Below are 15,171 nucleotides of genomic sequence, written 5' to 3'. Positions count from 1 at the left end.
CACAAACACTGATTTCCCAGAAGATAAACTGGTGAGACCAGTGCCAACCCTAGGATAAATAGCCCCTGGGGCAAGGAGTGCCTTTTATGGGGGCCCCAGCCCCGTCACGTTCCCATAGTCAGTTCTGCAGGGCCACCCAGAGGATTTATGGGGCCTGGTGCAGGTGTGATGTTTATCCATTCACCCACAGTAGTAGCTTTGTGATGATGCTGTGATACAGCTTTGATAACATTTTAATAATAGCTCCTTAAAAAGTACTGAATGTATAACCTCCATTTCACTTATATCTTTTCAACTAATAATTGAAATACTCTGAAGAAAGGTTTTTTGAAACAGGTTAAAAGAACCGGAGGCCTGTCTCTTCTGTTGCTTGACCATTTGTTCTGATTGTAAAAACATCTTTATTCAGCTATTGCAGCCTGTTCAATCAATGTTAAACAACTTGATGTATACATAATTTTCTGTCATAGTACATTTAATGTTACTTCACGCCTAAGTGGTGATATTGTATATAGAAAAATATAAAAAGTACATCTATAAATATATGATAAAAACCATTCTTTCACCCCAGTTTTTCAATTTGTTATATGTCTAGCAGTTGTGTGCCATTTGCATCATTTTTGTTTATCGAGCACGGCATTGCTCAGAACCTTGATTGCTCTGCCACAGCACTACAGTTTGCACAAGCCAAAGTTTGAAAAGCCACATTCTGAGCAGTGGCCGTGCACTGTGGAACGCAGCTTCGTAATAATACTTTTTGTTTTGTAGCAGTTATTATTATTATTATTATTATTATTATTATTATTATTATTATTAATTTATATAGCACCATCAATGTACATGGTGCTGTACAGAGTTGAACAGTAAATAGCAAGGCCCTGCCGCATAGGCTTACATTCTAATAAAATCATAATGAAACAATAAGGAGGGGAAGAGAATGCAAACAGGCACAGGGTAGGGTAAGCAGGCACAGGGTAGGGTAAAACTAACAGTATAAAGTCCGCACAACATCAAGTTTTAAAAGCTTTAGGAAAAAGAAAAGTTTTTAGCTGAGCTTTAAAAGCTTGTAGTTCTCAAATGTTCTGGAAGAGCGTTCCAGGCATAAGGGGCAGCAGAAGAAATTGGACAAAGCCGAGCCCATTCTTTATTTTTAAAGATTAAAAAGGTTATAAAAAGAAAAAGGTATCCAGCTGACCTTTTACAGCTTGCGACTTTATTTTATTATTTATATAGTGCTTACAGTGTTTGCAGTATTTGAAGGACTAAGTGCTTGGTAAGGTTGCCTCAAAGTAAGGCAGTGTTCTGCTGATTTTGACCTAGTGCAAATGCCAGCCTGGCTCACTGCTGACAGCGCATGCGAAAAATACAGCCACTGTGCTCAGCTTGACACACACACACACACACACACACACACACACACACACACACACACCTTCAGCTCAGAAGCCCATACAATTGCCTAGGTGGCCCACCCCTAAGGCTGGTCCTGGGTGAGACTACAAGAAAAGTACCATACCCAAGAACTGAACTACAAGGCAGAGCTTCAGAACACAAAAACATCCTGTTGAACCCAAATAAAGATAATGCTGGGGGCGGTGGCGGTGGGGGGGGGGCTCTTTTCAGCCTGGCAAAGCACCCAGTTAAAATATTTTAAAAAAAATCTTAATAGAATTAAAAATGGAAGGAGCAGAGAGCTCAATGCACACCAAGAGAGGGATCTGTAGGCACATTAATACCCATGGGCACCATGCTGGAGACGCCAGAAAATATAAATGCACACAAACACCTATGTATCTATAGTCATACCCTGTAAGTAGACTCCTCATGAAAAGGAGGCTGTTCCCTGCTAGAACACTGTTACCATTGTCTATTAAGTAGTTTAAAAAGAGGAAAGGGCATGATGGATCATGATTTGGTTGCTTTATGACAAGCGAAAGCATTCCCAAATAAAAACTGGAGCATTTAGAATGAGATGCATATGCTCATAACGCAATGGAAGATTAGATGCGATTAGAAAAAGCGCGAGGGATTCTTGCAGCCAGACCCAAGGCGCTTCCAGAACAGACGGTGCTTGCTGCTAATAAATCACTGATTTTGCACTGTAGGCTACAAGTGGAATTGCAGTTGATTTTCCACACTATGTGATATAGTGCATTTCCTGTCTGTACATCCTACTAGGTGCAGTCCATACTGGTGCTCTTTGTGCTACTCTTTTGTCTTGTTTTAAAGAGTCAAAGTTTTTGACCTGGGTGGTAATTTATCAAGCAGCTGAACCTAGCACAGGTTAGCACACTTCCCCTATATCCTTTGCACTGGGTGATATTTAACAACATTAAATCAGTGAATGCCACTTAAATGACAGTTATAGTACTATAACACACAATCATTTCTAGTCGCCACCATTTTATCAAGGTGGTAAATGATGGTGATTGGATAGATCTTTTTTAATTGATTTCTTAACATTAGCACCATATTGCATTATAGCAGGTGTGGGGAACCATATTGGGCTGAGGGGCCAAATTGCCCCCCCCCCGATCTCCCTGTTGGCCAGATTATGTCCGTGGGTGGGGACTGATATCAGTAGATCTCTGGCTGAAGTGCCCTCTGGAGCTCCTCCAAAAGACATCTTTGCACCACCTTAGCCTTCCTGCCTGGGACTCAAGATGGCTCTTGGAAATGCTAGGTGGAGCACACAGTTAGCTTCCACATGGGGGAGGCATAGCAAAGTGCTCTCAGCCGGCGCTTCCAGGGGGGTGTCTAAACTTCATTTTTGCCTCACAGTGGCTGCGAATCGGCGGTGCATCAGTTATATGACGCAGCCACCGATTCGCAAAGAAGAAGACGTGCAGCAGAAAAGTCAGGGACTTACCCTGACTTTTCCTGTTAGAGCAAGGTCAGCACAGCTTTTCCACCGTCTGCCTTCACTCCAGGAATGTGACGCGCTCTCCGCACTGCCACCATGGAGGTTTGCCAAAAGAGGGAGCTACTGGCTTACTCACTGCTCTCTTTATGACCAAAGAGAGGGCAGGGGCATTGCTAGGCCTAGAGATTGATAGGCCCAAGGCCCTGAATCTTTCCCCCCCTAAAAAAACAAGGCATGAATTGAGCTGAGTCAATCTTAGCATGGCTAAAGCCCTCCTTAAGAGCTATCACATTGCCATGTTTCATCTCTTTATCTGTAAAAATTACACAGAAGTAAGCATTTTTGTTAATTTCCATTTTGAATTTCGAGGCAGAGAAGACCCACTTTGCACACCCCTAGTAATTATCTCTAAATTGGGGGCGGAGAGAGAGAGGGAGAGAGAGAGAGAGAGATTCCCCAACCTGGCACCCTCCAGATGTGTTGGAGTCCAACTCCCATCACCCTCAGCCAAGTGTGCCAGTTGAGTGCACAAGCTGGGGATGATGGGAGTTGTGCCCTCCAGCAGTGTTGGGTCACCAGGTTGGAGAAGGTAGACTTGGGATTCCAGTCCTCTTCTACAGTAGCACCAAAGCTCTAGCATGCCCTCCTAGAAGAACACAAGAAGAGCCATGCTGGATCAGACCAAGGGTCCATCTAGTCCAGCACTCTGTTCACACAGTGGCCAACCAGCGGTCGACCAGGGACCAACAAAGGAGGACATGGTGTAACAGCACCCTCCCACCCACGTTCCCCATCAACTGGTGCACACAGGATTACTGCCTCTGATACTGGAGGTTCTTCTTTCACCCCTCTGCTGTTGGACCGTCTGACGACAGGTGAAGGCTTGTGTTGTTTTGGAGGGCATTAGGAGCCCCTGATCTCTCTCCCTTAGTTGGGGACTGAGCTTCTCTTCTCTCTGCTGGTTTTAGCTTTGCTGTTTATTTGATTATTTAAGGCACAATCCTGTGGACTGTGCTCTCCATAATTGGAAGCCCCTGAAATCAGAGGGTTGCTATCATCCAATGCAGGGCAGGAAGAGGGGCGGAGGTGATCTTTGCCTCCCCAGCTTCCCACCCTGCATATTTCACTAACTTGTATCCTGGCCCCTCCGGTCTCCTCCCCTCTTTGCCCACTGGAACACCCCCTTTTCTTCTCTACCAGGTTGATTATCCAAGCTCGGAGCACAGCCGGCACAGTTCTTATGCACTGGCTGCAAGGGGAAGGGGATAGAGAGTCAGATCTCTGACTCCCCCTTCCAAGGTTGGAGTGCTGTGTCTGACCCTGGAGGGAGGAATCTCCAGTATCCTATGGCCCCTCTGCCAAAGTCTAGGGGCCATAGGATTGCAGCTGCAGGATAGGGTAGAAATATTTTAAATAAAATCAAAGACTCATCTTCCGAGTAAAGAGCAAGCTGCAATCAATTTGCCCTGACCCTACCAGCTTTTTAACTGCCTAGCTTTCCACTTCAGCAATCTGTCTGACTCACTTCCCTGACCAGTGAGGTCTTCATATAAAGGCTGGCTAATCTAAGTGGTTACACACAAAAGCACCACAATGGAAACGGGGTAACTTCAAAGCAACTGCCTCAAGCATTGCGTATTCAACATCATCAGTCAATAGTAGAATGGCTGCCTACCCATCACCCCAAAAAGAAAAGAGGACAAGAGAGAATAATATCTGCAAAAAATTTGCACGTGCGAATTTACATGTATAGAGGCAGATGTGGACATAATTACTAGAATTTAAATAGAAATACAATACATCTCTCCATAGTGGGGAAGAGTGTGATCCTGGGGGCTGTCTATACCCGCTGAAAACCCCAGGGTGGCTGTGCGGTGGCACTGCGTCAGTTATACAATGCAGCAGCCACCTCACAGCCATCCCGGGCCTCTCCCATGAAGCTGCAAAGCAAAAAAGTTGGGATTCACCCTGATTCTTTTCTCCAGTGCAAGGTGAGTACGACGCATCCACTGTCTATTGTCTCTCCGGAGTTGTGCTGGAACTGTGATGAAATGAATGGCGACCACGGTTGGTCGCCAACCGCCTAGAGGGCTGACCCAACTGCTGGAAACCCCTTGCTTTCACTGCTGTGTCAGGATTATCCACTGCCACTTGTGTAGTGCTGCTTGTTTTATCTACACAAGCCTGTGAGGTAGGTTTGGCTGAGAGATAGAGACTGTCTGGAGGTCACCCAGTGAGCTTCATGGCTGAGTGGGGATTTGAACCCAGCTCTCTCCTGTCTGAGTCCAATATTTTATTTATTTAGTTGTTTATTTATTTATTACATTTATATACTGCCCCATAGCCGAACCTCTCTTACTACTATGTAAGTCTGTAGTATAGAGAAACTTTGCTAAGCTAGGTCTGCCATTGATTATTATGTTAATTAACGGCAGACCCAGCTTAGCAGAAGGACCAGAAGATGTGAAGAGACCAGGGCTTCAAATGATTTCCAGTGGGATAGCCATGCAGCCTGTTACAGCAAAAACAACAACAGAGGGTTGTGGCACCTTGAAAACTAACAAATTAATTACTACGTTTCTGCTATGCAAGAACAGGAAACCATTAACTGAGAGAAGGAACTACTCTGATAATAGTGGGCGTGGGTGGGTGGGGGCGGGGCAGAAGAAAACAGAAGGAACAGCTGTAACAAAAGATGTAGCAAGTGATGCTAAGAAAAGCTTTAAATCTGGAACATATCACTTGTGAATTTTGTTAAAGGGAGCTTGAAAGTAGAAGAGAAACCTACACCTTTTACAAGTATTTTTTTTTAAATCTGAGATATATTTGATAATAACTCCTATTTAATGGTAAAAATCAACACCCTGATTTATTTTTTGAGTATTATTTTTGTTTATAAAGTACGGGGGTATAGCTATACAGAGGTAATATCCAGGATGTTACCATGATCCCCATGTTAAAAAAAAAATCTTCACCCATCTGTAGTGGCCATATTCAATAGTTACAGCTATTCCCAGCATGGAGAGAACTATGTTGCACCTGTTATAGATGAGAGACTGCCAGTTAAAAAAACAGGCAGCAGCACCAACACCCAAAGCCCTCTTCCTGGATAGATAAATCTGCCTGTGTTTTTTAGAGGGTTTTTTCCAATCTCAAGTTCTTCCCATCCTGTTTATGAAGAAAGCTGCAAATTTCTCTAAGTTCTTATATATTAAAAAACCCTCAATGGAATTCTCACCCACCATTAGGGATGTGTAGCACTGGGAATTCTGTTCTGTTTAAACCAGGTGGGATTCCACAGTGTTTCCATTCTAGCAAGTGGCGGCGGACTGTAGCAGATTTTTATTCCTCAATTTGAGAAATAGTTTGTGCATTCCCCACCCACCCCCAGGTCCGTTGATTGGCACAAATTGAAACTTTTATTTTAGCAGGGGATCTTGAAATTTGCAGAAATGGGGGTTGCAATTTAAGAAAATATTTTTATTGGAGAACCTGCACAAGTTCGCATGATTGCAAATCTACCTATTCACTATGCAGCCCTACAGAGGAAAATCCCCCTCTTGTAAACACCTTTGTCAGTTTCATACTCTCCACACACTACTTAATTTAGCACAGCAGAGCTCTTTTCCCTAGTTGTCACACACCCAGAGAGACATCCCTTGGCTGGGGAAAGCACTGAAAGGGAGGATGAAATTGACAAGGGCCAAACCAGAAAAATTGGTGGAAATTTCACCCCCAAAATAGAATTCTGATACACCTTATACCTGGAACATACTTTTAGACAGGCTGCTAAAACATATATGTATTGAATTGTTAATAAATAATTGCTTATCTCAGTTTTGCCCAACCTGGTGCCCTCCAGATGTGTTGGCTTACAACTCTTAGCACCCCCCAACCAGCAGAGCTGGGAGTTGTGGTCCAAAACATCTGGAGGCCATCAGGTTGGGGAAGGCTCTTTTATCTTAACTGTTGCACCAACACTGAGCAACTGCTGTGCTGTTGAATTTTCATAAGGTTTGGGATACCTTCTAAACCATCCTTAGTACGTAAAATGTTTCATTTCTCCCATTTATTTTAATTAGGTAATGACAGAACCCAATAGCCACCCACCCACTGTTTTTGGTGTGTGGTGCAATTCTCAAATAAAAGATTTGGAAATGGATTGGAGCAATCAGAACAATTAACCCCTGTCATTTGGGGGGGGGGGGAAAGTGGCACAAATTAAGGGAGGGAATTTCCCATACTGGCTGAGTTCACACAATGTGCTAACCCACCCAGCGTGGAGTGTTGTAGAAATGAGGGTTATCATGTTGTCTGAATACAGAGCATTTTCTGGGGTTGCTTGTGAGTGCAGTGTGGCTTGGTAACCATTGTGAACAATGCAGGTTCTCAATGTGGCTTGTTTGAGAAAAATAAACCATATTGCATGGTTAACAAGCCATCCTGTGGAATATGCGCTGCATTCAGACAACACAATAATCCACCTTGTGGAAAACAGACCGTATTCAGACAACATGATAACCCATGGTAGGTTAGTGTGTTGTGTGAACCCGGCCACTTAGCCCAGTTGAAATCAATGGGTTGAATCCAATATCCAAATGACCCATTTCTTTACCCTGGCCTTCCCTGAATGAATGTGCTGCCAAGTTTGTCTGTCTGTAATTACAGTATTGTTTTAAGTGATTTTAAGGGTTTTGTTATTCTAATTGGTGTCGTTTTTTCCATGAAGCAATTTATTTAAATGTTCCTTGTGAAAATGGGTTAGGTGAGCCGCTGCTCTCACTCTCTCTCACTGCAAAAGTTCCTCCTCACCCATCCGGGAGTGAGATGAGTAACAACAGCCTCCAGATAACTCACAACATCTAGACAGGGAAGACGGGAAAAGCAGCTCTCAGAAACCTAAGCGAAGAGCCCGGCCCAGCCCTGCTGCTGATGTCATCCCCAGGTTTCAAAAGTAGAGCAGGTAGGTGATAAAGGAGACTCAACCAGGGAGAAAGCAGTAAAGTTCCACAAAAAGAAAAGTAATTTTCAACTCTCTCCCTCCATTGGACCATTTTTAAAGACTGGCTAGCAAAGCATTTTTCCCTTGCAGCTGGGAACACCAGTGTTCAAATTCCATCCAGCTATGGATTTGCTGGAGCAACCAAAAGGCACAAGAAAAGGGAGCCAAGCCTCAAGCTGATACTAAATTAAAAGGCACTGCCCCTGTTCAGATGACACACAAAGCCACGGCGATTAAGCATTTTGAGCTAAACATTAAGGCTTAGCATGTTGTGTGAACCATTCCTAACCATGATGGCTATATAACCATGGTTTAAGCACACCATTTGCTGCAAAAGGGTTAGTGGCCTAACCATGGCTTAGCGTGTTGTCTGAACAGGCCCTTATTCTTTCTCAAATACAAAGCACCTTACAGGGCTGTTATAAAGGATTAAAATAACTACATGTGGGAACACCTTTGAATGTGCTAAAGCAACCTTCCCTAACCCAACACCCTCCAGATGTGTTGGACTACAACTCTCATGATCCTCAGCCAATCTGGCCAGTTGTAGTCTGACACATCTGGAGGGCACCAAGGCTACTTTAAAGCACCATATAAGCATATTCTTATATTTCCTCCCACCCTGCAATACAACCACATTTACACATCTTGGAGCAAAGATGATCATATTTACATCCTCTGATTCTTATTCTTCTCTGTTTTACTGGTTTCCCCTGTTCCATTTTACCTGTTGGGCTAAAATGAAAAACAACAACTACTGATCCCTTTCCTATGAAACTGTCGGTGGCAGAGTTGCAACTTGGTGGTATCAGATCTTGCATCCTCAATGCCCAATTTAGAGGCTTGCGAATGTCGATTTTAAAACTCTTAGCTATACCTGATCTCCATCACCCCCACCCCAACAAGGCAATGTGTTTTAGAGTATTAGCCTTCTATTAACACTAGTCCTTTAATGGCCCAAGGGAGTTACTAAACAGGAAATTTGTATGATCTCAGCTTTTCTAAAAATCAGGGCTGTATGAATGGCTGCAGTTCCACACAAGCACAAAATGTACTATTGAACACAGAACTCACCTGAGAACCTCAGGAAAAAGCAAGTTTCTGGGCCTTATCATTGTAAAAATAGGCTTGAAAGTGTATGGATAATCTCAGAAAACAGGGGGCATGCTGATTTTAACAAGAGTAAACATGGACTTTATTATTTTTCTTCATATTTGTATCCCATGCCACTTCCGTGGAACTCAGAGTGGTACACATATATGTGGGTTATCACAAGCAACAAAGAAGCCCAGAGTGTGCAACTGGCCCAAAGGTCACTGAGTGAATGTGGCTGAACAAGGACTTGAACTCAGATCTCCCCAGCTGAAATCTAACATTTTAACCATTACCCCAGTACCCTCAAACTTGATATCCTCCAGGTGTTTTGGACTACAAATCCCAACATTCCTGATCATTGGTCGACCCCGCTGGGAGCTGAAGTCCAAAATATCTGGAGAGCAAGAGTTTGGGGAAGGCTGCACAACACCACATTGGATAAAGACTTTGGTACCCTACATAACTTCCTCGCACTCACTTCTTACAAAAGTATGCATAGTAGTAAAATTGCAGGGTTTTGATTTTAAGGAGAACAGTGCAGAGTATACACAGTTCTGATCCTTGGGACACTGTGTCTGCCCCAGGTCCAAAGGAGTGTTAAGAGTACTGAACTACTACACTCTCCTAAATGCTTGCATAGTCTACATTGCTCCCACACATCTGCATCCTGAGATGTGGTCAAGTTCCCTTGACCTCTTGGCCAGATGATACAAACAACCGGCTTATCAAGTGCCTACAGCCAAAGGTTGGTCACTGACCTCCCATTACCCCAGTCTTCCCCAAACCTGGTGTCCTCCAGATGTCTTGGACTTTGACTCCCATCAGCCCCAGCCAACATGCCCAATGATCAGGAACGCAGGGAGTTGTCGTCCAAAACGCCTGAAGGGCACCCAGCCGGGGGCAAGACTGTGTACCATGGTCACCTAGCCTGCCACTGAGGTTGATTGTGGAAGTGGTGGCCCTTAACTTGGTGGGAGGCTCCAGCCAATGGCTAAACTCTACATAAAAGCCCGCCGCACTGTGGCTCTCGTAGCATGGAAAGGTGGCCATCTGTAGGCCACGCAGGGACTCGGATGAGGTGTGTGCAGAGGTGAGGTGGTGGGGAGGGAGTTGGACTTACCACCTGCCCTGAAGCTCCAGATGAGAACTTTTCTGCGCATTTAGAGCTGTCCCAGGGGCAAGTTTCAGAGAGGCGACCACCCCATTTAGACATTACCTAAGTCTGGATGAAGGGTCTGCGAAAGTTCCGAGCTGCTGCTAACGCCTAAGGGGAGAGGTAGGTGGCGAGTCCCACAAATTCGGCCAAGAGGCTAGTCCTTACCGTCCACCGATGCCAGGGTAACTGAGCTGCTGCCGCATCCGGTTGAACTGTCTCTTCATCATCTTGAGGGAAAGATGAAGTAGTCCCACTACAACAGCGAAACCAGCAATGTTTTTTTCCCTCTCCCCGCTCTCAGCACGATACCATTGGTTGCTCTCTCTCCTCCTCCACACCCAACTTGTCCCTGTCACTTCCCTGTCATCCCCTAGCCTGCCCTCTCCTCCTTTCCTCTTTCCCTCCCTCTCTTTTTGCGGCTTCACTCCTCTCCTCCCATTTCTACTTCCTTCTCTTGACTTCTCACTGATCGCCGCCGTTTCCCCTCGTGCCGAGGTCCTTCACTGGGTCAGGTTTCTACCCCTGCTTTCTTGCGAAGTTCCCAGCTTTGCGACCCCCCCTCCCCCGATCCTTCTCCCTGCCTTTCTTTCTCTGTCTCTTGCCACCCACCTTTCCCTGATGCTGATCAGGTAAGATCTGCCGCTGCTTCTCTCAATTCCTGTCACCACCCATCGAAAGAAAAAAAAAAGGGAGTATAAATAACTTCAGCCAAGCCTTAAAGGGGAAATATTATTACAGCAAACATGCAACAAGGCAGAACAAGCTCACGCTGCAAGAGCTCATACTAGTACTTCCTTCTCTCTCTCTCTGCTACACTCGACAGCATGGGGGTTGTGACACTTTAGTGCAGCTTGAGGTTTGGGTGAGGAAAACCGTTGACTGTTGAGCAGCACAAGATGTGAGGATGGTACTGAGCTTGCTCAGCAAAAAGTCCCAAATGGGGCCTCCAATTGGATCAACCATAATTACTGGTAAGAGAAGGTAAGCAGGTTTTTCAGGAGCTTGGACTTCTTCCTTAGGAACTTTGTGGCTTCTGAAAACTCCTACAATTCTGGGTGCCACACAATCCCAGCCTTCTCCAACCTGGTGCCCTCCAGATGTTGCTGGACCACACAGCATCCCTGATCACAGACCAGGCTGCCTGGGGCTGAGGGGGAGGACACCAGGATGGGAAAGGTCAAAATATACCATTATAAAGACCAATGGCCTGCCCTCTATTGAAATCTCTAATTGCATCCTTCCCACACAGTACTACAGAACAACTTCCAAGGCTGTGTATCCTCTCCTTAAAAAAGGGGGGATGGGACAGAAGTCACATCAAAGCAAAACTCTACACCAAGGAAATGCAGCTCATGAACTGCGCAAGCTGAATTAGCTATTTAGCAAGACACGCTGAAACCCCCTCACTTGCCCACTGACTCACCCTATTCAGCTTTCACTTTGGCTTTGGAGATTTCACCATGCACACCGCTTGCAGTTCTGTTCTTTCAGCTACAAGGACTAGAAACTTGATTCCTTTTTTGTTTTGTTTTTAAAAGCTTGGAATACCATGCATAGCATCAAATTCCACACTTGCTTTCACAATGCTCATGTGGAATTGTGTAGATCAATACAATTTCATCAACCTCTATGCGCTTCCATCTTCATATTCCAGTCCTACAAATGCTAAGCTAGATGGACCAAAGGTCAGAGCCTTTATAAAGCAGTTTCCAAGGTTCCTATGAATTAGATTTCTCCTGACTCACTGACTGCTACTCAGTCCCGAGTTTAGCAGTATTCCTTTCTATTCTCCAAATGTTCCAGTCCATGTGTGGAATTATAAATATGTGTTGAAAGATTCTCTAGAATTCAGGGTCATCTAATAACAAAGTTGATTAGCAATACATTCATAACAAAAAGAAACAAACTTAACCACACACTTTATCAGTAGCTCATGAAATGCCACATTTTGTAGCAGTGTAATGGCCACTAGCCGAGATAGCTTTTAAAAGAATACATACATTTATGGAGGATAGGAGGGTCAGAAGCAAAATGCCATGGCAATTAAATGTAACCTCTCAATCACAGAGCCAGCGTACTGGGCATGAAGAACAGCAAGTTTCCACCTACCCCCAACCCATTTATAGCCTTTCCAACAGCCACTGTGGATTATCTGTCTCCGTTCAATGAAAAGCAAAGGTAGCCATGTTGGCCATAAGAAAAATCCCAAAAATTGTCTTAGGGTAATACCTTTATTGGTCCAACTCAAAGGTCACCGCAAACATGCAAGTGTTTGAAAGCATGCACAGTTTTTGGTGGCCTTTGAGCTGTTTTTTTTCACTGGAGGCCGTTCACATGCTCCACTGCGGGTCAGAAAGTTAACTTTATTGTATGTTAAGATGGAGAGTCATGTGCACTCATGCATGAATCACCCTACAGTGGTACTTTTCTAAAAAATACAATTACCTTCCTAGAAACAACACTGTGGGCTGATTAATGCATGAATACACATGGCTCTATATCTTAACATGTGCACCCCAGAAGGAACCAACTGACCACTGTTCCCCCCACCCCACACCTCCTGTCCATGCACTGTAGGCAGTCTCCCAATGGGCAGCTGTTTGCCATTTGCTTGCTATAGAGGAACTACACGGGCAAAGAATTGGAGGAGGCAGGGGTTACACTGTACTGAGAAGTGGAAGAATGAAAGCAAAAGCAAGGCAAGGAAGTGGTCAGGATACGCACATGAAGAGGTAACTTCTATAACTGAAAATGAGAAAGAGGAGGAGGAAAGAACGTATACTTCATTAAATGGGTCATAGTCCCATTTAAGGGTCTTTTGGGTTGTACTATGATTGTAAGGAAAGGATGGGGTAGACATTTTCTAAATAAAGAAATCACACACAAAAAGGATTTCATGTGCAAAATTCTCAAAGCAGATTATACACATCAATACAATATTCAAGGATATTAATTTGCATAACTCCAACTGCAGGTACTGAAGTGCAACTTCCAGTGTCAGAGACAGTAAGCCTGTATACACCAGTTGCTGGGGAACATGGGCAGGGAGTGTGCTGTTGCACCTGTGTCCTTCTTATGTGTCCCTGGTCGACAGCTGGTTGGCCACTACTGTGTGAACAGAGTGCTGGACTAGATGGACTCTTGGTCTGATCCAGCAGGGCTCTTCTGATGTATTGCCTTCTGTTTTAGGGCAATTTTCAACACTTGGCATAACTGGCTTGTTGCAGTGGTGGACAACTTGGGGTGCACTCTGTGGACAAAACTGCAGAGGCCACCAGTGAGGGAGGAAGCAGCAGCCAGGCCCCTCTCCACCGTGCCTGGGTCCAGCTCCAGCTGAGAGCCCCCTCCCTCCTGCTACCAACTGTCTCTGCAGAGGCCACCAGTGAGGGAGGAAGCAGCAGCCAGGCACCTCTCCACCGTGCCTGGGTCCAGCTCCAGCTGAGAGCCCCCTCCCTCCTGCTACCAACTGTCTCTGCAGAGGCCACCAGTGAGGGAGGAAGCAGCAGCCAGGCACTTCTCCACCGTGCCTGGGTCCAGCTCCAGCTGAGAGCCCCCTCCCTCCTGCTACCAACTGTCTCTGCAGAGGCCACCAGTGAGGGAGGAAGCAGCAGCCAGGCACTTCTCCACCGTGCCTGGGTCCAGCTCCAGCTGAGAGCCCCCTCCCTCCTGCTACCAACTGTCTCTGCAGAGACCACCAGTGAGGGAGGAAGCAGCAGCCAGGCATCTCTCCACCGTGCCTGGGTCCAGCTCCAGCTGAGAGCCCCCTCCCTCCTGCTGTCTCCTGTAACTGCTGAACTTTCCAACTAAGATTGTAGTGCCTGAATTTGCTTTCCTTTTCCCCCTCCCCCTCCTCCTCCTCCCTCCCAATCCCCTTTCCTTTTGTGTCATGTCTTTTAGATTGTAAGCCTGTGGGCAGGGACTGTCAAGAAATACTTTTGTAAGCCGCCATGAGAGCCTTTTTTGGCTGAATGGCGGCATAAAAATACTTAAATAAATAAAATAAATAAATAAAAGGAGGGAGTGGCAAGTTACTGCTCCTCCCAGCCCAAGGCAGGCTGAACAAAAACAGCTTCTGGGTCTTAATGCTTGATCCTCTACAACTCAGCCAAATATATATATATATATATATATATATATATATATATATATATATATATATATATAAATTTTTGATCAGTACTTTGCACAATCCCTGGAGACCTGGCAAAGCATCCATAAAGCAGTTGGGGTCTCAGATTTTAAAGACTCACTGCAAGCAAACATACAGCATGAAGCCGACAAGTGGATTTGTCCATTAAAGAGACAAGGTCAGTGATGAAACTTGGATGCAGACAGACTACTGATGTACAACTGACACTGGCTATGCAGGCTGGGGCTGATGGGAGTTGTAGTCCAGAACAGCTAGAAGGCAGCTAGTCGTCCACCCCTGCATCACACTGACTTTGGCTCCTGGCTCTATCTGTTACACAGCCTATTTGCCTCCCGTCCCCAAAGAACTATAGGTGGACCGTGCCAAATATGACTGCCCCTCAGGTCATACCTTTTTGCCCGTTCTCTTAAGAGAAGTGAAATCCAGGATTATAAATGTAGCAAGCAAATAGTAGTCTGCATGCTTGTGGTCACAAGGGAGCAAAAGTCCCAGCATGCTCATCAAGTTGCCCCAAAGGCAGAACTGCCCCAGGCAGAGTGAGAAGCTACTGACCCTGTTCAGATGACACACTAAGCCACAGTGGTTAAGCATTTCGAGCTAGACGTTATAGCATAGCATGTCGTGTGAACCATTCCTAACTATGGTGTTTACATAAGCACATTTTAAACATGCTCACTAACCTTATGCTGCAAAAGGGTTAACGGCCTAACCATGGCGTAGCGTGCCGTCTGAACAGGACCAGTCAGTTTCCTCACCCCCCCCCCCCCCGGAAGGATCAAGCTTTGTTTGCTTGGCCAGGGCAATTCATTAAGATACAAGGTAGAAGCCCAGCCAAAACGAGCAAGAGCTAAACAAGAATTCATTTGTCCTCTTGCATGGTTCCCATTCAGGTTAACAGAATGTGC

General features: G+C 45.3%; 1 protein-coding gene across 1 annotated transcript in view; it reads right to left on the bottom strand.

Annotated features, from left to right (window-relative positions):
• Window positions 1-10,444, bottom strand: part of SH3BP1 (SH3 domain binding protein 1) — a 44,682-nt gene extending 34,238 nt beyond the window's left edge. The window contains exon 1 of the mRNA XM_063134550.1: window positions 10,282-10,444. Coding sequence (XP_062990620.1) covers window positions 10,282-10,343 — 62 coding nt within the window. The 5' untranslated portion in view covers window positions 10,344-10,444. The remainder of the gene's footprint in view (window positions 1-10,281) is intronic.
• Between the last annotated feature and the right edge of the window lie 4,727 nt (window positions 10,445-15,171).

Source organism: Elgaria multicarinata, chromosome 9 (assembly GCF_023053635.1).
Source record: "Elgaria multicarinata webbii isolate HBS135686 ecotype San Diego chromosome 9, rElgMul1.1.pri, whole genome shotgun sequence".
NCBI lineage: Eukaryota > Metazoa > Chordata > Lepidosauria > Squamata > Anguidae > Elgaria > Elgaria multicarinata.
This window is presented reverse-complemented; position numbering and strand designations above follow the sequence as displayed.